This window comes from Enoplosus armatus, chromosome 17 (genome assembly GCF_043641665.1).
Source record: "Enoplosus armatus isolate fEnoArm2 chromosome 17, fEnoArm2.hap1, whole genome shotgun sequence".
In the NCBI taxonomy this organism is placed as follows: domain Eukaryota; kingdom Metazoa; phylum Chordata; class Actinopteri; order Centrarchiformes; family Enoplosidae; genus Enoplosus; species Enoplosus armatus.
Genome location: NC_092196.1, coordinates 3,976,398 through 4,002,970, shown reverse-complemented (window position 1 = coordinate 4,002,970; position 26,573 = coordinate 3,976,398). Strand labels below are relative to the sequence as shown.

Below are 26,573 nucleotides of genomic sequence, written 5' to 3'. Positions count from 1 at the left end.
TGGATACTGGCATGGTACACAAAGTCAAAACAATAAAACTGGTGTTATTCCATTGTTTTAAAATTACTGCTCCCAGCCAAGAAATTATTGTCAGTATCATTTTTGGGGTATTTTTTATTATATGTTTTCAATGAAAATGCAGTGATAATTAGGTAAATCCAGCGTGGTACTGGATTCTCTCTGATCTCTGGGGGCAGTGCAACTTCTGAAGTGTGTGAAATATACACACAGTTGTGTTTGAATTAAAGTCAGCAATGTTTTGTTAGAAGCCACAAAAAGAGGACCCAAAACACAGATGAACAGACCTGCACAGATGTGTAATTCAACAATGTTGTCTATTTCACATTAATGGAGAAAAGAACGTATGCTGATTGTTGAACGTTACTTTTACTGTAAATTGGACCAGAGTGCCAGAGAAACGAAGAAATGCAAAAACAAAATTATAAATTTCCATAGCTTTTTTTCTGAGCGGGGCCATGAAAGGGTTAATAGAATTTCATATGTTTTACTCTCCCAGTCTGCATGGTGCATAATCGCTCAACAGTTTCAATAGCAATCTCAATACATGCACAATTCATCGGTCCAGCAGCACACAGTTCATTCATTTTCATCTGTTCAGGTGTCCTTTTGAGAGGGAAAAGGCTTGATTCAACAACACCACGCATGGAAGAACGCACGATGGATGGAGTTTGTGGGATTTTACATATCAATAGAGAGCTCAACGGAGAGCCAAATTTAACTGTAAACTAGAAAAGACCCAGTCGTCTGAAACACGTGCTTGCTGCTGAAAACTCACGGTTGAAACATTTGAAACAGTTGAAATACTGAAGCCGTTGTAGTTGAAGTGGAGTGAAGACTGAATGCACACACTGACGGTAGCGTTGAAGTGTCCGTTTAAGTGTAATTACTGAGTGAAGATGTGGTATCAGTTGAAGTGAAAGTGCTGAAAAGAGCTGAAGATTTAATGGGGCGGAGCACTGAAAGGAGTTGAAACGTCAGTCGAAGCGTATTGGGATTAATTGAGCTGAAATTGGAGTTGAGGTGGAAGTCCTGAAAAATATTAGTGTCCTTTCAAGTGTATAAACTGAGAGACATGTCAGTTTAAGCACTGAAAATACTGAAGAGGCGATGTCGGTTGAAGTGTTGGTTGAAGTGTATGCGCTGAGAGCAGTTCAAATCTCTAGCAACAGCAGTTTGTTTGTAATAAACAGAAGAAAAACTGCCTGATAGCATGGACAGTGATAGCTGCCATGGACCTACAGAACCTCAAACATGAAACCCTTGAAAAAAAGACCTTTTAGCACTCACCATACAGTAAATGTCACCACAAATAATATAAACAAGAATCATGGACTAGTCCTTTAAATAGTGAAAGGAACTGAGCCAATCATTGTATGTATTTTCAGCCAAAGTGTGTTTTCTACTGCATGGTGGCTGCATGTATCCTGTTTTTGGGACTTTGCGTTCAGAGCGGAGCAGCAGGCCTGTCGGGTGTATCGTCGGTGCTGATATCCACTCCCGGCTATCAGCACAGTGTTCTTCAGATAGGAGTCCGGCCCCAGACAGCTCTCCTGAGCAGCGCTTCATCCCTGCTGTGATAACATCACACTAAATGACTTTCAGCCATTTCAGCGTTGCGCCTCAACTGGCCATCTCAAAAATCTGGCCGCTGCTGAGTCAGCAGATTTGAGTAAGTTGGCACCATCTGTCAGGAGATGTCTTGTAATATGACACTCCGGACTCTCTCATTTAAAGTCTCCGAATATATGACGACTTGTCCTACATCCAAAGGAAGGATGTTTAAGATTTACACAATGACATGTTTTGAAGGAATAGATGAAGAAGAAGAAGATATCACACTCATGTCTGTATGGTTAATTTGTTGCTGTAGCGAGCAGCCGGTTAGCTTAGCTTAGCATAAAGACAGGGGAAACAGCTAGCCTGGCTCTGTCCAAAGGTAACAAAATCCACCTACCAGCACCTCTAAAACTCACTAATTAACATGTTATTTCTTGTCAATTAGCACTGGGGCCTCTGCTGGTTGCCTGGCAACCACTTCCAGCCAAGAATCCCAGCACATCACCCTGTAAAACTGTGAAGAGTCCTTTTATTTTGTTAATTAGTGACCTTCACAGGTACTGCTAGGTGGATTTTGCCCTACTGACCAAGGGTGTCCCAAGCCGATCCTAATTTTTGTCTGTTAAACAATGGTCATGGTTTTAAGTTTAAATGTAACTCAGGACATTTGTTGATAGCCAGCCCTGTAAACTCTAACCGAACATGTATTGACCAAGACTACTGTTTCAAAAACCTTTAAAGAGGCAAACGTTTTTGAGTCTGTATGACAAGAGAGGGCCTGGTAACCGCAGCTGCACCACACTCACATTCACACCCAGCGATGTTAGATGTTGTCCCAAGACACTGATCTGGTTTCAGTCCCCTCCCAACGCTAATGGTTCACGCTAACAGTGTGTCAGGAGGTGCAGCTGGCAACAGTCAGCCTGCACTTCAGCTCAAGGATCATCATTAACTGTCCCACACACAGTTTAAAAGCATAGCACACAGTTTTATCTATTTCTTCGTTGCACGTTTCTTCCTAAGCATTAATGAGGTTCTCATGTAACCATTCATTTATGTTGAGGAGAGTTAGTCCAGGATGGAAGCTGCAAAAACAGGACTGACAAAGATGAAGGGAGGAGAAATTCGGATGGAATAACTGGAAAATTGTTATCATTCACCCCCCCCACCCCCCCCCCTCACTGTAACAGATATTACACTTTACAGGCTCCATTAAGAGCTGTGACCATCTCAGAGAGTAGAGATACCAGGATGCTGGTGAGAGATGAAATGAGTCCCCTTCACTTGTCAGGGTCATGGTCCGCCACTCTTTAAAGTCCCCCAGGAAAAAGAAAAAAGATTTCCTGTACCGGCCGTCGCTGTGCTGCTGGAGCCAGAGTGCACACTGGGAGCACAGGCGGTCAACCACTTACACAGAAGGTGTGAAATGACCGGGAAATTGGCTGTCTCGCTGTCCTAGAAAAACCTTGAAGTTTTTTTTTTTTTCCTTGAGACTCTATTGATTTCCGACAGCAGAAGGTCAGCTTAAGAACTGTGCTGCTCAGCTTCAGATGTACTTTCATGCCATGTCAGCAGAATGGGAAAAGCAGGAAGATGTACAAGACTTCACATATTACATACATACTGAGAAATTACAGTAACATGACCCCATTCTTCTGAAGAGCCAAAGGATTGACGAGGCGAAGAACGTAACGGAACATTACAGACGCTGATGAGAGCTGTGAGACTGAACCAAAACAGTCAAATGCGCAATGAAACACAAAACAATGAAAGGCGCTTCATGGAGCCGAGGGGAGCTGCAGAGTCGGTGGATAATTCTCTGACATCTAACATCAGCATGCTAACAGGCTCATAATGACAATACATTACATAGCATGCATAGGAGATGTGCAGAAGATATAATGCTTACCATGTTCAACATCTTAGTTTAGCATGTTAGCATGCTGACATTTGCTAAATGTCAGCATGCTAACATGCAGCAGAGGCGGATGAGAATGTTGTTAGTTTTTAAAGCAGCATATTTCATGGCAATCCGTCCGATAGCTGTTGAGATATTTCAGTCTGGCTAGCATGGCTAAAGGTATTGATTAGTGCAGGCTCTGGCTATACCTCTTGGCCGTTGTGGTTGATTCATTCACATTCTTGTTTCATGACACAGACGTTCATATCATTACAAGTATATTGTGTGTTTCTAACAGAGATGGCAATAAAAGGTTTTGTCTAAACTTATGTTTGAACGTAGAAAGAGTGGAGCAAGTGTACTGATGCTAAATATTTCTCTTTGTGGATCAGAAGACCTTTTTTATGGCAGACATTTTGACGTGATATCACAGGTAGAACTATTAATATTAATGATGGCTCTGTTCCATTTAAGGCGGTCTCTAACCAGGCCACGCTGCAGTTTCTCTTCCCACCGAGAAGGCTCTGGATGCACCTCCTGGCTTTAGGCTTTTGACGAGCTGTTTGTAATCCAGGAACTCTCCACGCTTTCACCCGCTACCATTAATCTTATAACATATTTGATGAACAGTCACATCCTGTAAAGAGGGTCTGGATTAGATTAGATTACAACTCTGTGTGTAAATGTGCATGCTGCTGTGAGATTGCATACCCTGTCCTTCTGCATGTGTACTTGGTGTGTTGGGGATTAGAAGTCCTTCAGCAGATAACTGTTACTCCATTAGAGAAAGTCTGCTGGTTTCACAAAACCAGTTTACCAAACGCACTGGACCTTTACACACTGTAACACCAAACACACACACACACACATACACACGATTAAAAAATGTATAGAATATAGTCATGATAACAAAGAAACTCGTTACAAAGAACAATTCGTTTTTGATACTTGAGTTAAATGTTTTAAGTGAGTGAGTTTAAAATGATGTGGCGACTTAATGTTTTAAGAATTGTCACAGTGTTTCAGAAAATGTGTTCAACATTTTGGCAGATGCGCTTATTCGCTTTCTTGCCGTTAGTTAGGCGAGAAGATTAACTCTCGTGCCTGTGCCGCAAATATGAAGCCATACCACCACCAGCCGGTTAGCTTAGCTTAGCATCAACACTGGAAAGAAGGGGGAAAAGCTAGCCTGGCTCTTGTCCAAAGTTAACAAAATCTGCCTAGCAGCACCTCTAAATCACTAATTAACGTGTTATATCTGTTATATTGTATTTGTTACCTTAAGCTCCTTGACTGCTGGAGGTTGCTTCATATTTAAGTATTAGCTTTTGTGTTGTCCAGGTATGAACAACAGTAACATCAGGAGTACTGAGGTTTTTACTTGATAGTTAACGTTCTTTCAAGGAAAATCAAGCTGAAGTTTCACTTTCCCTGTCGACGTGGATGCTGCATCATCATTATTTTTCTATTTTGGGAAGCATTCCTTTGTTTTCTCTTCAAATGATATGAATCATTATCATACAAATCGGCAGCACTCCAGCAGAATACTCAGTAGGAGAAACTGACTTGCATCGGATTCATTCACAGAAAAACACTTTTGACTGAAAGATTCAACTGCCAATATCTGGGTGTGAAGGGTTAACCACCTCTGCTCGCGTGCAGGGAGGTGAAGCATATTTAAAACGGGAGAATACACACACACACACACACACACACACACACACACACACACACACACACACACACAGAGATGATGTGAGCACCAGCAGCACTTAGAGGCAGGGTCTTACTCAGCACTGATCATTTATTCATGACGCACATCTCAGATGGAACCTCAGATCAGAAACCTCATCTGTACAATACTGAGTAAAATTGAGAATCTGAAACAAGAATTTCATACATCGAGAGATAGACGGGAACAAAATGGACGGGGTGTAGGGTGACAGAGAAGAGAGGAGGACAGACAGAAAGGTTCGTTTGGACCTGCGAATGACGACTGCCCGTGTGTTTCTAAAAACATCCACTCTTCCACATCATGTCCCGTAAAGGGAATGTTCCATTCCAGCTTTCAGCCTTTCTCATATTTACTCTCTCTGCACTCAAACTTTGAACTCCCCTGACCTCGGCCCATGTCTGCCAACACTCAAAAACGTTTTTGTGTCAACAATTCGACAAATAGTGCCCTACCTTGCTGAGGAAAGCTGGGCGAATGTTATATTTTGGCCCCATCTGTTTGTTAGTCTGTGTCTTTGTCGCATATTTAACATCACTATGAATAGATTCTGAGTGAACAATGACTTAAATGACAGTTTCGCAGAAAAGCACGCTGTTAATATGTTTATTATATGAGCCTTTATGAAAATAGGTTAAATCCTACTCTGTCTTTTCACCCTCCCCATCCTCTGTCCCTCTCTCCCTCCTGCTGCCTCCATCATCCAGCTCCTGCCCCCACCCCCCCCACCACCCCTCCTCTATTGTGTGCCTGGCTGCGTCTCTGTAATCCAGTGTGTCCCTTTGTGGCTGTGCAGCATGTGGCTCAGCTGCACTTTGGCCCCTAATGGACCCAGTCAATGGGGGAGAATTGCCACCCTGTTGTCTCTATCAAGGTCAAGTGTGTGCACATGAGCATGTGTGTTTGTGTGTATGTTTGGTGGGCGGGCAGCCTTGTGGATGTGTGTGTTCTTTGTTTGCATGTATGCTTGTTGGCAGAGTCGCGCACGCATGGAAGTATGCATGTAAGGCTGCAACTAATATATGAGTTGTATTTAAATTTCAACTCTGGTTCAATTACCATGTGCTTTTATTTTTCTTACAATAGCTTGGCGCATTGTTGTGTTTGTGTACTGTCACAATATACTAAACTGTACTTTTAGCTTGACTTGTTTTAAAGTGGAGGCCGCGCTCAAACGACAAATAATATCAATGTGTGCATTGCATTGAGCGCGAACGGAGCGACAGCTGTATACACTGCAACAGAGGATGTGTGTGTGTGTGTAAGTCTGTATCATCAGAAATGTTGAGTGTGAGCAGTGTGTTTGACCCAGTACGTTGTTCTCCATTATCAGAGGGAGACAAGACAGACTCCGCATATATCTACAGCCATGCTAGCGGCTCTGTGAGACCGTCCACAGGCACAGATAAACGCTAACATCAGCACGCTAACATGCTCGCAATGGCAGTGCTAACACAGTGATGTTTAACAGGTGTAATTTGTAAGTCATTCGTTTTTCAGGTATTTGGTTATAAAACATTAAGTAACACAAGTATTGGGCAATTTAAAATTTTCACCTGATGATGGCGTGAGACGAAAAGTTAAAGGATCACAGTATATTTCATCCAGAGGGGGGCATGAATGTCATTGTCCCAATTTCATGGAAATCTGTCCAATAGGTGTTGAGATATTTCAGCCTTGACCAAAGTGGTGGACCAACAGACCAACACTCGTGTCCCTTATTCCATGCCGCTAGCATAGCTAAAAGTATAGAGAAATTTGCCATTAAAGCGCCGGAATATTTGGTTAAATAAGCAACAATCAAAGTTAAAGTTTAGAAAAAAAAACATTCTTAAGTATTATTTGTTAGGACTTAAACACTCAAAAACTCAGCTACTCTGCATCATTACTCTCAGTGAGTCACTAACAATGGCTTAACTTCTGCTGCTGCTGCTCCAGTCCCAGCAGCCACTAAGTGGTACGTGAGATAAAATCTGACTTTCCTGCGAGGGAAGATGCAACAGAACGCCGCTTCAAGTCAGAATCAGATAGTAATGCGTTGATACTGTATATGTACTTTTCAATATACTAATTGTACTTTTTGCATCGTGTGACCTTTTAATATGTTTGTTTCAAACATGCAATAACAGATTTTTTTTTTGGGCCACTTGGGGGCAACGGAAACGCAACACAACAGTGATATCCTGTATTATCACCTTTATATTTATGTGGCAAACGGTTGCCTATTGACACATTAATTTTTGTTTTAATGTGTTTATGGCTTCCTGATGAAAAATGCCCAAAATGATGTCTCCTTGCAGCTCTGTTTTTGGTCTCCACCGACTCCTGAAGGAAATATCTGTCTCTTTAGCTGCTAAATGCTCCACTATGTTCACCAGCTGCTAGCTAACTGCCGTTCGGTGCTGCGCGGGTGTTAGCATACATTCACCATTACTTTCACGGTTCGCATGTTTGTGTGTGTGTGTGTGTGTGTGTGTGTGTGTGTGTGTGTGTGTGTGTGAGAGAGACAGATTGTATCATCAACAGTTTCTTTATTGGTATTAGATGAGACATTGTATTTGTAGACAGAAGACAGTTACCGTGACTCAGTAGAACATTTCAATGCCACATCCAAAGCATGTCTTATGTGTCAGGGGAAAGGAGACGGAGCTTTGTGCCCGCTGTCAGCTGTTGCAGGCATGGTTATCTGCACAGAAGGAGACAAGTGTTTTGTGAATGAAGGCTGAACCAGCGTGACACAATGAAATGTTTTGTAATTGCACATTCAGAGACACTGGCGAAGATATTTTGCACACGCTGTCAGCTGTTTGAGGCGTCTTGTCAGCATGAAAGGAGAGGCAGCCTTTTGAAATGGAAGCTGAACCCGTCTCTGTGGAGAGCCTGCTCTGCTGTTATGGCCGCCACATTAAAACACAGTGAAGTAACCCATCCAAAACATCTGCATCAGCGGGACAGAGGGCTGGGCTGGCTGTGTGTGTGTGTGTGTGTGTGTTGGTGTGTGATTATGAGTGCGTGCTGGGGGGGGATGGAGAGGAGAGTCTTGTCAGTGCTGTCTCACACAAAGAAGATAAAAGTACTAATGGCCTGGGCTTCCTCTAATGGAACGCTGAGCTGTGTGTGTGTGTGTGTGTGTGTGTGTGTGTGTGCGCACATCAACAAAGCTGCATTCAAAACGTCTCTTATTCACGGCTGCATCACGGCATTCAGGCCTGGTCTTTCTCTCTACTTCTATTTACAGCTCCCTCCCTCTCTGTGTACATGTGGGCATCTATTCACATGCGCCCACTGGTTCCAGGCTACAGAGCTGCACCGACCGGCCCCATGTGTGCGGTGCTTCTCCAGCGTCCCAACAGCATCTCTCCCCCCTGCAGCTCGTCCCACATACACATCACATCATATCACACTAATGTGAAAGTGAACAGAGGTCCATTTTGAGGTACTTTTCACTTGAGTATTTCCATTTTGTGCTACTTTATACGTCTACTTCACTGCAATACAGAAGGAAATATTGTACTATTGTATAAAGAGATTTCCCCTAAAACTTCTCAGATGGTTTCAACCGTTTGGGGGCCAATGAGGATAAAATGATCCAATACATATACAGTATATATTTTAAATTATTTTAGATTAGAGGAAAGTCCAAATAAAAAGAATCAAATTCTGTATATCAGAACTTTGTTTTCTCTTCTTCTTGACCTCATTCATCATCTCACAACTCCTCAGATTTATGCTGTGACCCTTTGGAGGGGGCCTGGGCCTTAGGTTGGGAACCACTGGACGAAACTACCTACTATATATACAGTAGTTTAAACCAGCTACAACAGCAATCAATGTTCACATTGATGCATCAGCATTAACAACCTAAAAATGTCAGATGTAATGATTTAACAAGTACAAGTCTGAGGCAGGGTAACTAGCTCTACGGCAACCAGCTGCAACATAAAATGCTGCTCACATATTCATGCATAACTAACTATAATCCAGTAATGTAATACGTAAATTATAATATAAGACCATTTATCTGCATTAAGTACATTTTGCTGATTTACTTCAATAAATAATTGCAGGACTTTTGCTTGTGGAGTATTTTTACTTTACTGTATTGGTACTTTTACCTCAGTAAAGGATCTGAGTACTTCTTCTGGCACTGATTTTTGTACCTCATTCTGTATATGTATGTACAATGACAGCATGTCAAGTAATTTGTCCCGCTATCACAGGCGCAACGAAGCTAACAGGAGAGTTAGAGGGATGTCAGTCAAGCCCAGTCTGTACACGTCCACACAGTCCAGCCAAAAGAATTGGAATCACATTTGCGGGTTTACCAGGCGTGTGAGGGGCCTTTAAATGTGATTCATGTCTACAGACATTTTGACTTGTCACAGTAGGAAAAGATTGTTCAATTTTTGCCTCTGAGCCACTTCTCAAAATGAGACACAGACAACCATAAAGAGGGTGTTTTTAGTCCAACGCTCTGACTACATCTAGATAAGCAGCGCCCTCTTCTGGTGAAAGCAAGGTAGCATGCAATCAGTAGCAAAGAAGTAGCAATACCACACTTTTAAAATACTCCACAGCAATGCATCATATTCTATAAGATCATCGTATGTTTATCCTGCGAGAACCATGTATCTCTAACAAGTGAATTGTTTTCAGCTTTAGGCATTTTCCAGCTAATCCAAAAATTCAAATTCACAATCACCAAATATGGAGTTACATGGTTTTCACTGGACAGGAAGGGTATGAAAAACTGTAATCTGAAAAGAAACAAGTAACTAAAGCTGTCAGACAAATGTAGTGGAGTAAAAAGTGTAATATTTCTCTCTGAGATTTAGTGGAGTTGAAGTATAAAGTTGTATAAAATGGAAAGTACGCATTTGTACTTCACTGCACTACTTTTGTAAATGTTCAGGTTCCATTCCACTACTGCATAAAATAATGAAAACACACAATAATATGTACTCTTCATATACTTTCACCAAATATCCAGACATCCTCCTGCTAAAGTGGAGAATTGGAGAAGAAAACGTGATAATAAAAGAATAAAACTCTCTCTTCCACCCTCTACATAACCCTTTGATCAGTTTGTTCCCTGCGACAGCCCCTCTATACTTACACAGACACACACTCGTGCTGACACACTTTTCTAGCCGTGTGCTGACACACTTCAAGGAGTGACGGATTTTAATCAAGCATCATACTTTATTGTATTTTAGCTTGTCAGCAACGTGCTTGGTGTCAAAGCACTTTAGAAATAAGCTTGACTTCCCCACAGAAAGTTCGCAGTATGGGGTAATCCATCATAGTCAGTGACAGAATGACTTCATGTGCAATAAGTGCACGCATTTATCTACATGGCATTGGTGGAGAAATGCAGAAATAAAATCACACTAAATACTTCTACACTTTTATAATTTGGCAGTACTATTATAGTGGGCCTCCCTGATGTTATCAAATCATTTCAATTATACATATTATCTTTGGTGTTTGTGTTGTTTCACTTATAGGATGTAACAGAACGAGGGACAGATACACCATCGTCAGCCAGGAGCCCATCTGTAGAACTCATTAAAGCAGACATTACCTGTCACTGCACGGGTGCGTGCTACAGTCTATATAGCCTTTGACTGCCATGCTGAAACATGGCGAGGTCGAGCTGACACTGTCGCAAGTCAGAGAGCATCATTCATGACCTGAAGGAACAGGCTGACACACACTGTTTACCACTGGACAGCATATTACCATAGACGTGCTGACAGTGCCAACATACAGTGGAATCAAACTCAACTCAGCTCTGTGTTTTGATTTGTCCTGTTGTGTTTTATATGCATGTGTCTTGACTCTTGCAGTACTTATTTTCTCTGTTTATTGTTATGCCAATACCAAGGCAAATTCCTCATTATGTGAAAACCTACTTGGCAAATAACCTGATTCTGATTGTTGTTGAAGTAGGTTGTGCATTAGTGGCTAATTCATTTACAATGTGCAAATGTGCATGATTATACTACAGTGTCATTTGCATGTAGTCAGTCCTTGTGTAGTGTTTTATCTTAAGGGGAATGGTGCAATATGGACTGTGAAAGTGGCGACTTAGATAACATAATTGTTGGTGTATGATCCTACTATCACCTTCCTTTATAGAATCACGGTGCTCCTACAGTAAAGCGTCCTTATGGGTCTGCTTCTCTGTTTTGGTATTACAATGATATGTTTAAACTGTACGTGCAGCTGTATGATTCGGTGTTTTTACAGTTTCTCTGTCATGTCGGTCAGTGTCTCTCTACATCACACCACCGTGCACGTGCGTTCACCGTAAAACGTGATGGTGGCTGTCGCATGATGGCCCGGACGCTGGCAAGAACCAATAACGACGCGGTGCCGGAGGAAATGTGTATTTCTCGGGGAATGGTGCGCTTTGCAGTTGGCTTGCGGAATTTACTGACAGCGCCGAGTCCAATGGCTGCTACGCGAAGTGGATTGTGGGCAGCGTAGTCCGACAGCGGAGAGGTGGATACTCATCAAGGGACAGCGGCGCGCCCTCTACTACACGTCCCAGAACACACTGCGGCGTATGAGCTGTGTGTATGTGAGGCAGAGAGAGAGAGAGAGAGAGAGAGGGGAAGATTTAGGAATTTCGGCTGCAGACTTGGAGCTGCGCTGTGGCAAAAAATAATGGTAAGTCCTCATACGAAAAACAAGCGATTTACTGAAAATAATTGTCTTGCTAACTATAAAATAACGCAGGTTTTCCGTTAGTGGTTAGTAGAGTTCGCCAAAGACCGTTAGCAGCAGGGATTGCTAACAGAAAATGTAACATTAGCTAACTTAAGCTAGCAAGTAAGCCACTTTAGCTAGCTAAATATCGCAGTTTTAAATGGTTGACAAGATGACGGTTGATGAGAAACTGCATTGTGGGCTGTCGTTTACAGTAGCTAACACGCGTACAACTGTTACACTCTATATATTTGGCATTTGAGCATTTAGCTAGCTAACGTTAGCTGTCAGGGTTCAACTTTGGTCCTTTGAGTGTGTGTGTTCCGCCCCCCTTTTCTGGGTCGAGACTGCTGTTTTACGGGAATCACCTGGCTTGTGGAAAGAGACAGTGACGCTGGTCGGAGCGGATCAGAGGTCCCGGATAGTTTCATCGGCAGATTCTGCGGCCTGTTGCCATGTGAGCTGACAGCCCGCATACCTTTCTGTCTACATCAGTGTCTAGTTGTCCGGGTCACTGCTTTTTGGCTGTCACTTCTCCCTCTTCCCTTTGTCTCCGGGTTGCTCCCTCCCTCTCTGCCTCCCTCCTGTGTGTTTGAGGGTTTGCAGATGCTGGTCACTCTTTGCAGCCCACGTCAGAAAATTGTCGATAAGACTTGGGGGTTAGTGCTGCCTTCAGTCAGACAGCTGTTGTGTGTGTGTGTGTGTGTGTGTGTGTGTGTGTGTTTTCCTGCTGCCTCAGCTGTGTGTATGTCTTAGGAGGTGGGCCAATAACTCCAATAATGGCTGTGTAATGCATAGATATGTACATTTGTACAGTGTAAAATTTAAAAAGACAACCACCTCTGTCCAGCTGTTGATGTCATTTACATTTCTAACGTAGGAAACAGTCACGTTGAGCAAAACTAAACCACACTAAAGCAACGCTGTGACAATTTAGAGCTTATTTGGAGAGAATTAATGCAGAATAAAGATGTGTTATTGATGTGAAAACATCCTTTGACAAAATACTCACAACATCTGGTCTCAACACAACATCTATGTCTGAACTTTGAACTAACTGTATCCAGCCATTGCCAACTGAATTGTCTCATTTTCTTGAAATCGAATAAAAAAAATAAAAAACCCCAAAACAATCCAGTTGAACAAACTAAACCATAAAACAGTCTTCTTCGCTGGAATCATTATGTTTGATTGAGTTTATTGTGCCTGGAGCCAGTGAAGTACATCAAACATCTATTCAACAACAGTAACTCCACTGTACAAGTTCCACGATGCACTGGATTTTCACTGCACTGCCTCTCATGTTGAGTAGCTCTAAGCTGAACTGTAGCCTGCTGGCAAACATTTCCTTGGGCCAATGGTGGGTTCTCTCTGTCTCTGTTAAAACAATATCCAGATTTCAGACAGGCTCCTGCAGTGCTGCTCGGAGACAAATCGCTGGACTTACTGTTATTTTTGTGCTATGTGTTACAACATCTTTCTCCCACTCTCCTCGTCACCTCTCTGCACCCCCTCCTTGTCCTCTTTCCTCTTCCCAGGCCTAGCCGTCCAGCTAGCTGCTAGCGTTTCCTCGTGCATTTGCTTTTGGGTTATGAGCAGTGGTAAGACGCCTCTCTACAGCCGATACTGAGGAGCAGCAGCAGTCATCCCCAGCAGCACCTCAACCACCCCCCACCCCCATTTCCCCCACAGCAGACTCCAGCAGCAGGGTGAGAAACACTTGTGTGTTATAGTCGTGTTGTGTGATGTATTCCTTCTGTAAAGACTCTTTTTGTTTAAATGTCATAGTCTAAGTCCATACTGTCTCCTCAGACCCTCCTTTCTTCACTGCAGAGCAAGATGGAGGCCTCATTCGGCCCTACTTTCTCAGCCGTGGCTGCTGGAGCTAAAGGTGATACACAGATAATTTTCCCCTCTATACACGCACTTTCTTTTTCTGCATGCCTGTTTCTCTTTTTTGCTTGATAGTCACTGAAGTACTCTATTATTCTGGCGTCATGTTTTGTGAATTTGCCTTCATATGTTTTCAGCAGAAGGGACCAGCACCTACAAGCAGCATAGAAGAACTCCCTCCTCCTCCAGCACTCTAACCTACTCTCCCCGGGATGACGACGATGGAATGGTACACCCTCACGCACGCACACACACACACACACACACACACACACACACACACACACACACACACACACACACTTTTACGTTTTATGTTTATGCCACCCAGCCTAATAAATTAGAAATCTCAAAACCATTTATAATAAAGCTTACTGAAGCTGATCATTTGGATAAGTTCCACCCAAATGGAATGGCACATCCTGATGTACTATGGTACTATCGCTGTATGAATAGGCTATGACCTCTTCTGTCTGCTGCTTCCTCTCGTCCCCTCAGCCTCCCATTGGTACTCCTCGGAGGTCGGATTCAGCCATCTCAGTGCGATCTCTCCATTCTGAGTCCAACATGTCCCTGCGCTCCACTTTCTCCCTGCATGAAGAAGAGGAGGACACGGTATGATGCCCAGCACCAACATAACCCACATATATGTCAGCAAACTTAAACGTATGCACACAAACACATATCAGAACAAAGTGACAAGATAGTTTTCGAGCTGAAACCACACCGCAGACTGAGAAAAGTAAGTAAAATTAGTGTTTCTGTGCAGGAGCCCCAGGTGTTTGCTGAACAGCCGTCAGTAAAACTGTGCTGCCAGCTGTGCTGTAACGTCTTTAAGGATCCCGTCATCACCACATGTGGGGTGAGTTTACTTCTGTCCTTTCCAGCTCCTGTTCCATCTGTCCATCTTCCTCATTCTCTTTGCCTTCTGACTTTCTTTTCTCTTTGTTAAACTCTGCTCGCCCTTCCTGTATACATCTAAATTTAACAGTTTGTCACTTTAGTTTTGTGTTACAATTGCGTACACATGAGGCATTTTTCTTGGAAAGTTGTGTTTGATGATGCACTATAAGCAAATTACAATTGACAGTTTGCTAAACCCATCCCCAGAACACCAATTGTCCAACCATAGCTTAGCAACTGTAACTAGGTGCTTAGCTTAGTTAGCTAGCGAGCTACACCTGATCAAATTTGAGGGATAAATCTGCCACCGTTATTGTTATAAATCATATATTTGGTATGAGAACAGAAAGCTTGACAGATGTAGCCACATCAACCAAGGGAGGCGGGGCTTAGTGAAAGTTGTGTAAAAAACGTATCATAATAAGAACAAGTCAACACATGGACATAATTTCATTTTGCATGTTTTTCCTCCTTCCTCAGCACACCTTCTGCAGACGATGTGCCTTGACTTCAGGTGAGAGTAATAGACCCACGTCATGATGTTTTTACTTGTCGCAGGCAGGCAGCACTAATAACATTGATAATACTCCTTTTAGATGTGCCAGCACTACAGCCGTAGTTAAAAGCGTAGTTTGTTATAACCTTAAGTCCATGTTTGTTCTCCTTGCAGACAAGTGCCCAGTGGACGCGGCTAAGCTAACAGTCGTGGTGAACAACATTGCAGTGGCTGAGCAGATCGGAGAGCTGTTCATTCACTGTAAATACGGCTGCAGGGCCACGGCCAGCGGTGCAGGCGGGGCCGCGGCCCCCACCTCCACAGTGGCCGGGAAACCTGGAGCGTACGAGGTGGACCCCCTGGGCTGCCCATTCACCATCAAACTGTCCACACGCAAGTAAGGACTACAGAAAGGGACTTGATAGGATGTTGTATGTCCGCTGCTTCCCTATAAATGTAATATGACATACTGGAAAGCAGCAACACATTGCAAAGCTGTTACTGACTTATTCTTCTCCACTCTACCTCTGCAGAGAACATGAGGCCAGTTGTGACTACAGGCCAGTGCGCTGCCCCAACAACCCCTCCTGCCCCCCGCTGCTCACCATGAACCTGGAAGCTCACCTCAAAGAATGTGAGCACATCAAATGTCCACACTCCAAATACGGGTGAGTCCTAAAAACACACATGTGCATGCGCACACATTTACAACTATTTTACCCCCCCCATTTCTAATATAGTATTAGTATTATTTACAATCCCTCTTTTTGTTTGTCTCATTTTTTTCATCTACTGTGTCTCTTAAAGTCTTCTTCTAGTCATATATATGACACACTCCTCTACCTCCCACCAATCTGCCTCTCCTCTCCTCCCCGACAGCTGTACATTCATCGGTAACCAGGACACGTATGAAACACACCTAGAGGTGTGTAAGTTTGAGGGTCTGAAGGAGTTCCTGCAGCAGACTGATGACAGGTGAACAGACTATACGCATCACAAGAGGAGCTATTACAAAAAGACTTATTCTCACCTGAAGAGCTAAAACACTTACCAAGTGTTCATACTACTTTTCACAATTCCAATGAACTTTTCAACTTGATAAAACCCCTTAAATGTTATAAACTCATCATTGTCTCCATCTCTGTTCTATCTGTATGTGACCTTTGGCCCTGTTCAGGTTCCACGAGATGCAGCTGACTCTGGCTCAGAAGGACCAAGACATTGCTTTCCTGCGCTCCATGTTGGGCAAACTATCAGAGAAGTTAGATCAGTTAGAGAAGAACCTGGAGCTCAAATTCGGTAAGAATACATTCAGCCAAACTGATAGGGGTTCTCCTGTGATTTAGTATTGCACTGCCATAAAGTTGGGGGACCTGTGAGAGACATATTAAAAAAAAAAAATTCAAATTCAACACAAGAAGAAAAATGCATTTTGTGGTAATTGCCTGTTTTAATCACATCTCACTCCTGCACTGCACCACAACATGGCCGCTGATGGATCAATATTGTTAGGAGAACGTTTTATGACCCTAATGGGCCACCACAGTGTTTTTTGTTTTCCTTTTTCCCCAAAGTTATTATTCCTTGTGTGTGTGTGTGTGTGTGTGTGTGTGTGTGTGTGTGTGTGTGTGTGTGTGTGTGTGTGTGTGTGTGTGTGTGTGTGTGTGTGTGTGTGTGTGTGTGTATTTCAGATGTGTTGGATGAGAACCAGAGTAAACTGAGTGAGGACCTGATGGAGTTTCGCAGAGATGCCTCCATGCTTAACGTAAGTGTGTGTGTGTGTGTGTGTGTGTGTGTGTGTGTGTGTGTGTGTGTGTGTGTGTGTGTGTGTGTGTGTGTGTGCACCTTGCAAAGAGACGAGATGAGTGTATGTGTGCATCTATGCAAAAGTTTGAATTAGGTAGCCAGAATAAAAGGATTGCAGCAAGTATGTTAGTGTAGCTGTTTGCTTCATATTCATTCCCCAATTCATTGTCTGTGTCTCTGCAGGATGAGTTGTCCCACATCAACGCCAGGCTCAACATGGGAATCCTGGGCTGTAAGTATCTGCCTGTCTGTCGTCCTTTTTAAAATCCCCTTTCTCTTCGTTATTCCTCACCTCTCTGTGGTGACGTTTTGAAGTTCTATTGATTTGAAATGCAAAATCTAACTCTGACTGCCTTCTCCGGCCTTTCCTTCCTCCTCTCTCTCACTCCCACTCACATTCCCTCACAGACCTTCCTCTGTTTCTTCCTTTCTCCTTTCGTCATCTACCCCCCCCCTTTTTTTAAATTCTCCTGTTTCAGCTTCAGTTATGCTCCTCTCTCATTTAGTTTCCAGTGAAAAATGCATATGTCTTACCCCAGTCTATCTGTGTGTGTGTGTGTGTGTGTGTGTGTAGCATACGACCCCCAGCAGATCTTCAAGTGTAAGGGGACATTTGTTGGCCACCAGGGTCCCGTCTGGTGTCTGTGTGTCTACTCCACTGGAGACCTGCTGTTTTCTGGATCCTCAGATAAGACTATCAAGGTAACATCAACACACACACACACACACACAGGAAATGAAAGGCCAACATTAGCACTGCTTCGCAAAAACGTATTGACATCCACGTAGTAGAGGGACTTCGAACTCATGGATGCATTGCTCAAACTGGACTTCCTGTGTTTCATCTACTCCCGAGTACATGTAGCAACACACCAACGCAACCCCTTATGGTCTTTTTTTTTTTTTTTTTTTTACGCAGTGCTATTTTTTGCCTGAACACGGCCCGTTTACCCACCTCCTCCCAGAGAGATTCTGATAACCTCCGCCCACAACCTTGTTTTGTATTGGAGATCTGGAATCATAGATTTGTTTTAATGCTAATACAGTTACTCAAGTGTTAGAAGACACCTATAGGACATGAACTGAAAAAAAACCTAAAAATAGCTCCACCTAAAGATGCACACACAATGATACATGGTCATTTCTTTTGTCTTTTTACACGTATGTCCATCCATCTGCTGTCTTCCCCTCAGGTATGGGACACCTGCACCACCTACAAGTGTCAGAAAACCCTCGAGGGTCATGATGGCATCGTGCTGGCACTGTGTATCCAGGGGTAATAAAATGCACATAAACAACACACATCATAAGATGCATGTCAGCTGGGAAATACGAGCCCTCGCCCCCAAAGCATGACTCAGTAAAATCGTTTTTTTTGTCTCCATAGAAACAGGCTATACAGTGGCTCTGCAGACTGCACCATCATCGTGAGTAACGTTCCCTGCTTCCTCTTTTTGATTGAACTGTTTGTATATGCTGTAGAGCTTATGTTTTTGTCTTTCTGTTGTGTGTCTTGATGCTGTGCATCTTGCGTAGGTGTGGGACATCCAGACCTTGCAGAAAGTCAATACTATCCGTGCCCATGACAACCCCGTATGTACGCTGGTCTCCTCCCACAACATGTTGTTTAGCGGCTCCCTCAAGGCCATTAAGGTACAGTTATGAATGTGATGTGTCATCCAGTGAATGTTGTGTTGTTTCCACTCAAGTCAAGTTAGGTTACATAAAGTGCATTATCACATGAAAGTGCCTTCACAACTAAAGAATATCTAAAATACAGAACAACTGATAGATCATTAAAAGAAAGACAATAAATAAATAAATATAAACGGCCAGCTAGGAACGTTTGAGAGCACTTTGGAGGCGCAGCGTGTTTTCAGCTGAGACGCTTTGGTTGCTATGATACGAAATATACGTGGAAGTATGTGTTGCAAGTAGTCTACCTAATTTCGCAGATAGTTTGTGTTATCAACAAATACTGAATGTAAAAATGTCGGCACAAGGTAGAGGACTTGCTCTGGATGAGGGGAAGGCTGAAGCACGTAGGGAGAGAGGACGGACAAGCCGGTCTGTCTGGTTTCATGTGACTTTGTGTGCGAGGAAACATCTCAATTGGTTTTTGTGGCATTTCCTCTACTGTGATTGGACGGCTGGGTAAAAAGTGACGAGTGCAGAGTTTCACGCAAAGTTGAACATTCTCAGCGACCAGAAAAAAAACGGCCTATTATTCGTCGTGCTCCTGGCTTGCGGAGCAGAGTGTTAATATGTGGCGCTCCCATTGGAAACAATTAAAAAAATTATTTTTAAAAAAATGGCCTCAGAAAAAACGGTCTATGAGAGAGAGAATAACAAGTCTTCAGAGACAAGAATAAACAGCTGTGCATGGCATACAGATAGCTATGCCAGCTGGGAAAGCACCCAAAAAAACAAACCAGACCTGTTGGAGCCAGCACTCAGAAACATTGGTGTAAGCACTTTTGGGTTCATAAGAACAAGCGCAGTCATTCTCTTTTCAGTTGGGTTCAGGAGCCAGCTCGGGTTCGTCTCTTGTGAAAGAATAAACTCTATTACATTGAACTCTGATCATCTCCAGTGATTTTTTTTTTAACCTGTTTCGACTCCAGTATTGTCCACTCGTGCTGTAGTTGCGCGTTCCAGTCCAGACTCATACTCTGGCCCAAACCTGGGCATCTTTTTTTACAACAATCCAAACAAGATATATGTTTAGTATATATAAATACACGTGTGTGTTTGGCTGGTCCAACAATGAGCATGAAAACCAATGGATTCACTGGGATAGCTTGGAATGTATAACTGCGCATCATCAGCAGAGCAATGAAAATGGACCTCATAATTGCAAATTATGTCACCTTATTGTAACTGTGGAAGAATCAGACAGGTTATTATTATGAAGTACATGATGAGTTCTGTTAGAAATAAGAAAGAAACCATGACGAAGCACTGAGATCGAGCAGTAAAATAGAGGATTGGTCAATAGCAACCAAAATGTAATTTGCCACCTTGGCTGAAGTGGTTTCAGGGAAATTTGTTGTTACTGTACAGATAACAAATCAAGCAGTATTGACATGCAGATGAGGTAAGAAATTGGTCTGTAATTTTTGAGGGTGAGGGGGTCAACATTTGATATGCTTTAGAAGTGGTTTAAAAGTTGCTGTTGCTTAGCCGGACTTCACTGCAGATATCTGTAGTAAAGAAAGAGTTTGTGGTGGCTCAGGAGGGGAGGCAGACAGTAAGGAGCAATGGCTGTAGCCTTGTCTTTGTTACCATGGTTACAAGCAAGCGGGAGCTGGGGAGCAGGGGAGTGTGTGTGTGATGTCAGTCCTTTTACACAGGGACTTTCCTTTCTTACCAAACTCTCCACTCTGCCTCCTCCTCCCGTCACCCAGCTTCTCCCTATTTCAGCACAGTGACATCATTCACTGTACTGTGTCACCACAGTGTATTCGCCCCAGCTCGATTCAATGTACGGCGCGTGTCTGTGTGTATTTGAAAAGGCAGTGAAAGCTCATTGTTGTTAGTCCAGTAATACGTTTTACAGAAAATGTTTTGTTTTAGAAACTTTTAGCTGCTATTTCTAAAATGAACTGTTCAAGTCTATTCTCTTGTGTAGTTTGAAGTCAATTAAGTTTCAGTATTCATCATGTCCATAAACCTTATTTCTGTGTGTGTGTGTGTGTGTGTGTGTGTGCGTAGGTGTGGGACATTGTGGGTACGGAGCTGAAGCTGAAGAAGGAGCTGACCGGTCTGAATCACTGGGTTAGAGCACTGGTTGCCTCCCAGAACCACCTGTACAGTGGCTCTTATCAGACCATCAAGGTAGGTGGAGGGGTGGGGAGATGTTAGTAGTGGACAAACACACACTTCAAATTCATGTTTTGATTGTCCAATTGTAGCTTAGCAACCATAATTAGGCACGACAGGCCTGTCAGGCTTTGGATGTCTCCACATGCTGAAGCAGTGCGCATGGGGCTATAGTAAGAGAGATGCTCTGTATATAATATAAGAGTTTATAGGGTGGAGTATTTCTATTATTACCTTTTAACAAGAGCAAACGTGTAAGGTATGGATTAAACTGTGTGTTTATTTACTTTAAGTTAGCATGTCCAGCAAAACTACAGTAGTATTATAGAGTTCTCACCAAAGGCAAGACATTCTTATGTGGGGTTACAAGTTCCGTCAGAGAATACCTGTTCAGAACTGAAATACAACATGATAATGATATTTCAATTACATTTTTATTAAAAGATACTGTAGTATAACACTGGGACTTCCCATGTCTTCTACATGGACCATCTGTTGCTGACTTTGGTCTATGACATGTAGCTTTATCCTCAATCTTTTAGCATGATACCACGTATGTAGCTACCAAGTGCATATTTAAGACCCTTTTACAGGCTTCTCATTTTAAAATGAGCCAACTGTAATGAGATTTCAATTCAATAAATGGCCTGCAAGACAAAATAACTTATTCAAGTTTTTAGTTTTGTCACGAGCTGCAGCAGAGTGAAGATTTGAAGGTGTTGTGTTTGGCGCGGGTGCCACAGATTCATCTGCCAGTGACAGATTTGAGTGGGATGTGGCGGGCGGCTGGTGTTAATTTTGGAGTCGGAGCATAGAAAGAAAAAGCCGGAGGAAGGAGGAAAGAGTTCATACTGGCCCCATGGTCATATGGAGTTGCCCAGGCAACCAAAACTAAAGCTCCACAAGGTTTATGGGACTGATCAGCACAGTAACAACACTTCTTAGTTGATGGATAAGTTTAGATACAGGCGTGTCAGCATGTGTTACTATGTAAAGCTCGGTCACGGCCTTCATGTGTTGTTTAGCTATTATGTGTTTCAGAGTATCCCCGTTATTGTCGCCCCTGAGCACAATCTGGGTGTTAATTAGTTGGAGTGCAGAAACGTTGTTGCTGTAACTGTGTGTGTGTGTGTGTGTACGCAGTGTGCAGTGAAAGCTGTTTGGATACATTGTGGTCAGTAATTGGTTTCTGTCCTCTCTATGTATAAAGGACTTTGTGTCTCTGTCTGGCTGTCATCTTCATTCACTGCCTCACTGTTGAAAGTAGTAGTAGTGTGTGTGTGTGTGTGTGTGTGTGTGTGTGTGTCCTGCTGGAGTTGGTCACTAATGAATACCTCTGGGACGCTGTAGAGAGATAAAAAGAAGGACAGAAAGGAAAGCAGAGAGAGACGGACTGGTTTTGGGAATGGGGGACGTCTGTGGAAGAATGAAGAATGAGGACAGAGAGATGAAAGGACAGACCAAGTAGACTGTGCTCCTTTTTTATGGCGCTTAGAAGCAGCAGCAGTCTCTAGCCAGTACTTAGCCGCAGAAGTCGTTTACAAAATGTTTTGCTGCAGAAATTGCCTGACAACTGTCGCCAGTATTCAGTGAAAAACATCCCTTTGAATATTAGAAGTGTTTCAACAGAAAACTCTTTCTGCTCCGATTTTCTTTTTTAAAATGCAAGAAATTAACTTCCTTCAGTTTGTGTTTTTAATGTTTGATAAGTTGGACTCATTAGCTTGCTTGTAAACTGTGGCTACCAGTGTGCTGTATAGAAAAGATAGTTGGCACTATTTAACTGTAATTAATCAGACTGCCAGGGATTATCTGTTGGCATTTTAGCCTTTATTGGACAGTATAAAAATAGAGACTGGAAGGATGGAGCAGACAGGAAGGAAGATGCCTTGTGACAAAGCTCACAGGATAGATTTGAAACCAAGATGCGATATTGTCATGGTATGTCATATTGTGCCATGTTCAGACCAACAGTACCAGTGGGGTCTGGAAACTGAAAATTTGAGTCATCCTTCCTAAAAGTTGATCCTGGTTTGACCACTTGAGGGAGTTTTAAGTGTGACTCAAATGACGTATGTGTGTAATGTGGCGGGTGCCGCTCGTAGTGCCGAACCCACAGAGAACCACCCAACTCTTTTGCCCCAGCTCTACAGAGCGTTTTAGCATCTTTCAGATCATTGTTTTGGTTCTCTGGCCCGCAACTTTACTGTTTTGATTCACTCTCACCGCTCTCATGGAGCTGTTTTCAGTGAAGAAGTTTTAAAACCTGAATGTGGTCTACTTGCCCAGAACAGACAAACTTACCTTAGATTTCAGGCATCTAACCATAAACTCATTCAAAAAAACCTGTTGACTTCGAGACGAGGGAACTGGAAGTTTTAAAATGCTCATTTTAAAACTCATTTCTGGGTTTTAGGACTCATCCCTGCAGCACTCTATATGTCAGTGTTGTTTACAGCTTGTAGAAGTAGTAAGATAACATTTCCTGGTTCCTCTCCATCTTTGTATAGTTGTAAATAGCAAAACTTTGGATTTTGTTGCTGTTGGTCAGACAAAATAAGTAGTAATAAGTATAAGTAGTCTATAAACTTGTGATATTTAAGTATTCAATAACTGTATGATTAATCCAATATAGCTGCAATATAGCTATGCCTTGACATGTATATTGGTAAATGTGATTGAAGATTGTGTGTGTGTGTGTGTGTGTGTGTGTGTGTGTGTGTGTGTGTGTGTGTGTGTGTGTGTGTGAGAGAGAGAGAGTGATGTCAGTCCTGGGGACACAGGGACTTTCCTTTCTTACCAAACTCTCCACTCTGCTTCCTCCTCCCGAGACAGAGACAGATAACACTGGGGAACAATTTGAAAAAAAATTTCTGTTGAGTTAGATTTTTATGCTGATTAAAACTAAAATTGGCACACTGATTCCAAAATTGCAGTCAGTTTTTTTCTAGCACGTCAAGTTTTTTCTCCACAGCTTACCCTCCAGATAAGCAAAATTCCCCTGATTAGCTGTAGTAAGACTTGCCAGCTGATTACGATTGGACTCATCTACAGCTACGTGGCAACTTGTTTGTGCAGTCGCAATTGAGACAGTGCGGTGAGAGGTGTGTGCAGCTCCCAATAGGTCAGTACTATCACACACATATCTGTTAAGTACAGTATGTTTCATATTTTTTAAGAAAACGGGGGTCCTATAGTTCAAACACTTGACGTGATAGAGAAAAACTGAGATCAGTTTTGGATTCCGCACCTAAAAATGAGTTAAAAACAGCTGTCAGACCTAACTCAACAAAAATTGTGTTCCCCAGTGTAATGTACCATCTCTCCGTCTCTGCACTGCATTTCGTGGCCTTTTTTCTCTGCCGCATTGTGATTGGCCAGCTGGACTAGCCCGGTTCAACTAGTGATGGCTCTACTGTGTGTTGCCATGGAGATGAAAATTGACAACTTGCAGCTGTTGAGCAACTCACTTTTTCCACTGCTGATAATGTGTGTGTGTGTGTGTGTGTGTGTGTGTGTGTGTGTGTGTGTGCATGCATCTATCCCCTCCCAAGATACTCCCTCACTCTCACGTCCTCTTCACCTTCATCCTCCTCTTTCTCATTTAAAGTGTCTTTTTCTCTCTCTCTGGCTCTCTGACCCCTGCTTTCTTTCTCCCCGTCTGTCAGATTTGGGACATCCGGTCTCTGGAGTGTGTTCATGTCCTGCAGACCAGTGGGGGCAGCGTCTACTCCATCGCTGTCACCAACCACCACATCGTCTGTGGCACCTATGAAAACCTCATCCACGTAAGAGGGAGACACACACACACACAGGACTGGTTCTATGATTTCCATTTTCAGACTCTGTTCACATACTGGTGATACATACACTTTAATGGTGATGACGGTGATGATGAAGGTGTTTGTGTCTCTCGTCTAGGTGTGGGACATTGAGTCTAAAGAGCAGGTGCGGACCCTGACAGGTCATGTGGGAACCGTTTACGCTCTTGCTGTCATCTCCACCCCGGACCAGACCAAAGTGTTCAGCGCCTCCTACGACCGCTCGCTCAGGGTGAGGACGGACACTGTGTCCGTTTCTGTGTGTGTGTTGGAATACGCTTCACTCATTTGCACATGATGTGGGTTTATAAAGTGCAATATAATACAGTTTCAGCATTCCTCTTTAAGTGTGCATTATCTGCAATAAATAAAACATTCAAGTCCACGAGTATCAAGTCATGAACAGCATTAAATGTGTAATTTGACATTTTGGGAAATACACATTCACGTTCTTGCTGGGAGTTAGATGAGAAGATTGACACCTCTCATGTCTGTACGGTAAATATGAAGCTACTGCTGGCAGGCAGTTAGCTTAGCTTAGCACAAAGCCTGGAAACAGGGAAACAGCTAGCCTGGCTCTGTCCAAAGGTAACAAAATCCACCTGCCACCACCTCTAAAGCTCACTCATTTACACGTTTTTGTTTGAATGTGTTTGTTTAATCCACACAAAAACCAAAGCGTAAACACAATCTTCTCATCTTATTCTCAGCAAGAAAGAGAATTTTCTCAAACCCTCAAACTATTCCATTAACTGAGAAAAAAACATTTTTATTCATAGTGCAGAACAACCACGGCATGTTAAATAAAAGCAGCAAAGACGAGTTGATTGTCTCGGCTCAGATACTAATACTAATATATCACGGGAAAAAGTCCGTATGAACAAATAATAAAACATATTTCAAAGTTGTGTGTGTGTGTGTGTGTGTGTGTTTGTGTTATCTAGGTGTGGAGCATGGACAACATGATCTGTACCCAGACCCTGCTGAGACACCAGGGCAGTGTCACAGCCCTAGCCGTCTCCAGGGGGCGCCTCTTCTCTGGAGCCGTCGACAGCACCGTCAAGGTATACGACCTATCATCATCACCTACTGAACGCCTGTCTGTTCCCTCTCCTCTGTCCAACCAATGAAACGTGCCGCAGGTTCACCGCCGTCAATCGTCACTGCAATGTTTTCTGCTTCATCCATGCTATACATTTCTTTAACCTTTGTTGGTTTTTTAAACGGGACTGAAGCATCAAACAGAACCGTGTAGAAGTTGTAGACCAGCTTCATAAAATCAGAATAAACAACCCTTTCTGTCCTGTCCTAATCTGCGTTACATATTTACAGTATGCCTTCACTTAATGATGAATTGTAACTTCATTTGATGGTGTATTTGTAAGTTTATGGGATTGTTTCTCTTTCTCTCTCAGGTGTGGACGTGCTAAACAAACAGTTTGCTCTGCAGGACTCCCGTCACCTCTCTTTTGTCAGGAGAGACGCTCTGAACGGTAACCCTTTCCACACGATTTCCTCCTCCACACCCGTTTCTTTGATTGTGATTTTAACGGCCACAGAACCGACGATAACAACCGCCACTTCACAATCGAGCTGCATCGGAAACTGTTTTACTAAGTGTTGCTTTTAAAAACTTCAAAACAAATACTCTGGACCCGATCGTCAAGGGTCAACTCGGGGTCACGCTCCTTAGTGACCTCGTCACCAGTGCATTACGGGGCAAAATAAGACGAGCTGCCTTACAGTTGCACCGCACTGCGCCGAAACCGAGATTGACTGGACGCCGCTCCCCTGTAATCAGAGCAGGAAGCAGAGAGTTTTGTTGTTGTTGTTTTTTTTTCAAACTCTAGACGGTCCTGCCTGCTTCCTGCGGACACACCTGCCATTTAAGAACTGTGCTGATGATGC

The 26,573-nt window shown here is 43.0% G+C and overlaps 1 protein-coding gene across 3 annotated transcripts; it reads left to right on the top strand.

The window, feature by feature from the left end:
• The first annotated feature begins 13,557 nt into the window (after nt 1-13,557).
• traf7 (TNF receptor-associated factor 7) lies at nt 13,558-26,355 on the top strand. Of its 3 annotated transcripts, XM_070922667.1 has the most exons (21): nt 13,558-13,633; nt 13,758-13,815; nt 13,955-14,046; nt 14,316-14,432; nt 14,587-14,679; nt 15,201-15,234; nt 15,391-15,613; nt 15,750-15,884; nt 16,096-16,191; nt 16,394-16,515; nt 16,908-16,981; nt 17,206-17,254; nt 17,597-17,724; nt 18,216-18,298; nt 18,410-18,449; nt 18,559-18,675; nt 20,737-20,859; nt 24,513-24,632; nt 24,766-24,897; nt 25,610-25,729; nt 26,081-26,355. In XM_070922667.1, exons 2-21 carry the CDS (start codon nt 13,764-13,766, stop codon nt 26,093-26,095), a joined length of 1,965 nt encoding a protein of 654 aa, XP_070778768.1. In that variant the 5' UTR covers nt 13,558-13,633; nt 13,758-13,763; the 3' UTR covers nt 26,096-26,355. The 3 variants fall into 3 exon arrangements, with proteins under 3 accessions (XP_070778768.1, XP_070778769.1, XP_070778770.1); XM_070922668.1 differs by lacking the exon at nt 13,558-13,633 and having other exon boundaries at nt 13,742-13,815; nt 13,958-14,046; XM_070922669.1 differs by lacking the exons at nt 13,558-13,633; nt 20,737-20,859 and having other exon boundaries at nt 13,742-13,815.
• Nucleotides 26,356-26,573: the final 218 nt, after the last annotated feature.

What these genes read in the sequence shown, in the direction of transcription:
- traf7 (XM_070922667.1), top strand. Translation starts at nt 13,764, where the DNA reads ATGGAGGCCTCATTCGGCCCTACTTTCTCAGCCGTGGCTGCTGGAGCT. An exon ending in ATCAAACTGTCCACACGCAA is followed by an intron (nt 15,614 to 15,749) that starts GTAAGGACTACA and finishes CTACCTCTGCAG; the next exon opens with AGAACATGAGGCCAGTTGTG. An exon ending in GAGATGCCTCCATGCTTAAC is followed by an intron (nt 16,982 to 17,205) that starts GTAAGTGTGTGT and finishes GTGTCTCTGCAG; the next exon opens with GATGAGTTGTCCCACATCAA.